General features: G+C 64.3%; 1 protein-coding gene across 1 annotated transcript; it reads right to left on the bottom strand.

The window, feature by feature from the left end:
- Positions 1–386: 386 nt before the first annotated feature.
- Positions 387–2,149, bottom strand: PSMG3 (proteasome (prosome, macropain) assembly chaperone 3). The gene is made up of 2 exons (XM_006765446.2): positions 1,354–2,149; positions 387–830 (listed from the first exon to the last, which is right to left on the bottom strand). The coding sequence occupies exons 1-2, from the start codon at positions 2,056–2,058 to the stop codon at positions 678–680; spliced, it is 858 nt and encodes a 285-aa protein (XP_006765509.2). The 5' UTR covers positions 2,059–2,149; the 3' UTR covers positions 387–677.
- Between the last annotated feature and the right edge of the window lie 8 nt (positions 2,150–2,157).

Below are 2,157 nucleotides of genomic sequence, written 5' to 3'. Positions count from 1 at the left end.
AGAACCCGGGTCCTCACTGCCACCGAGCCGTGTCCCACGTGAGACAGGCGTGGCCTGTTCCTGGCGAGGTCCTTGCAGCCTTGCCGAGCCCTTCCCACCTCCTCCCTTTGCTGGAAACTCCCTCCCCTGGACGGTCCCATGCCTGTGCCCCCTGCCCATTGAGGTGACCACACACAGCGAGACGGGAAGAATGGAATGGAGGTCAGCGCCCCGTCAGCCCCATCTCACTCAGAAGAGCCTCAGAAGCAAGATGAGGGCGAGACACAGCTCCCGGCCGCCTCACCGTGGGAACCAAGCCCCTGTGTCAGCCACTCAAGCTCCTCCCCCTGCAGGCCCACTGTGCGGAGACTGGAGCCCACAGCTGTCAGGAGGGCGGGTGGGGCAGCTTGGATTCTGCACTTGTTTTAATACAAAAGCAATTCCCTCCACTTGCTGGTACCACACATTGAGGGCCAGGACTCCTTTCAATTCCCACAGCCACTGGGCCCGGGTGAGACCATCCCGACTCTCCCACACGCGCTCCCGCGCTCCCTCCATCCAAGGTCAGGGTCACAGGCCAAGCAGGAGTCTGGGGAGACACGCTCCTCTCCTCGGCTTCCAGGGTGCAGGAGGGCTCCCAGCGAGTCCCCGCCTTCCCCCTGGCTCTGTGGAGCCGCAGGTGTGGCTGCAAGTCCAGGTCACCACACCTGGCAGGTCTGAATCACCTCCTTCAAGGCCCGCAGCCCCTCCATGCTCCGGTCCTTCACGGCCATGGCCAGGAGGACGGCTCTGTTTCCGGCTTCTTGAGACACAAAGGTCACCAGGTTCTTGGCGAAGACGTGGATGAGAGGCTGGTGAAGGGAAGGGGAGAAAACCACATCACGTCTGGTTTTCATGCCTGAAGTGTCCCGCGGGGCCCAGACTGGCTTCCCACGCCCCCAGGAGGTCAGCACTCCAGGCATTCGCTGTGACAGTGATCCGAGCTCAGAGGCTCAGAACGCGCCAGGCACCCCCCCCCGCCCCCCGCCCGCAGAAGGCGTCACTGCCGCTGCCTCCTCGGTGCTTCCAGCTCCTGTCTGTCTGCTCTCTGACCCGGGAGGCTCCCGAAGGACAGGTCTGTGGCCGGACTCTGCCCAGGGGAGCATCTTCCCGGACGGAGCACGGCGGCCACCCCACGTCTCACCCCAGGGTCACACTTGGGGAGGGGGTGCGGCTTGCCTGCTGGGTAAGATGCTGAGGGGCTGGGAAAAGCACCCACCCCACCCCAGGCACACAACTCGCACCACGAGGACCCAGAAAACGCTGTCGCCCAGGTGGGGCTGCTGCCCCCCGACACTCCCTGTCCCCTGCCCACGGAGTCCTCCCACCCGTTACCTCGTCCTGCCCGAGAAGAACTTTGGTAGTGAGCGCGGGCTTGCTGATGTCACTGGTCACAGTGCTGGGCTCCAGGGCGACCAGGGTCCCCATCTTCCCGAACTGGGTCACCACCACCAGGATGTGGGTGCTGAAGGCCGTGCAGACCACCTGGGTGGGGACCCCACACACCACTTCCGTCTTCTGTTTGGACGTCACCAAGGGCTTGCCCTCCATGGCCAAGTCCCTGTGATGGCGCCTTGGCTGACATGAGACAGGAAGGGGAGAGCCGACCCACGGCCACATCACAATTACAACCACAGCCCAGAACAACCTCATCAGAACCGCCTGAACGCTGGCGGAATGGGAGCCCCACAACCAGAGGAGAGAGGAGGGTGCGCTGACAGTGGTGGGGGTGGAGGCGTGGAAGGGGCAGGTCCCACACCCTCCTGAGCCGTTTTTCCAATCGGAAGGGATGTCTTGGCTGCAGAGGCACAAGGGGTCCCAGCCCCACACCGGCCCCCAGCCCGGGCTCCAGGCTGGAAGAGAAGTCCCTGGAACTACGGGCTGTAGGACCCAGCGGGGATTGGGGCTCCGTGACATGGAGGCTGCTGCAGACCCAGGCTCCATTTGAGAGGCCGGTGCACTATCTCCTACTCCCAGCACCGGGCGGCTCTGGGGACCCAGACACAAACGGCAAACGGGGGGGGCTGGACTGTCTGGCATGGGCAGGGCTTCAGGGGTGGCTTCCTCCTGGGGTGCTCACAGGGGTCACTGTTCCTGCGCTGGAACCTCCCCTGCTGCAGGGTGACTGGCACCCGTATC

The sequence above is a fragment of the Myotis davidii genome, unplaced genomic scaffold (genome assembly GCF_000327345.1).
Source record: "Myotis davidii unplaced genomic scaffold, ASM32734v1 scaffold399, whole genome shotgun sequence".
NCBI lineage: Eukaryota > Metazoa > Chordata > Mammalia > Chiroptera > Vespertilionidae > Myotis > Myotis davidii.
This window is presented reverse-complemented; position numbering and strand designations above follow the sequence as displayed.

Bases quoted from the DNA above. Each gene is read 5' to 3' on its own strand.
- PSMG3 (XM_006765446.2), bottom strand. From the start codon at position 2,058: ATGCCAGACAGTCCAGCCCCCCCCGTTTGCCGTTTGTGTCTGGGTCCC. The intron at 831-1,353 runs GTAACGGGTGGG...TCCCTTCACCAG, and splicing joins TTCTTCTCGGGCAGGACGAG to CCTCTCATCCACGTCTTCGC.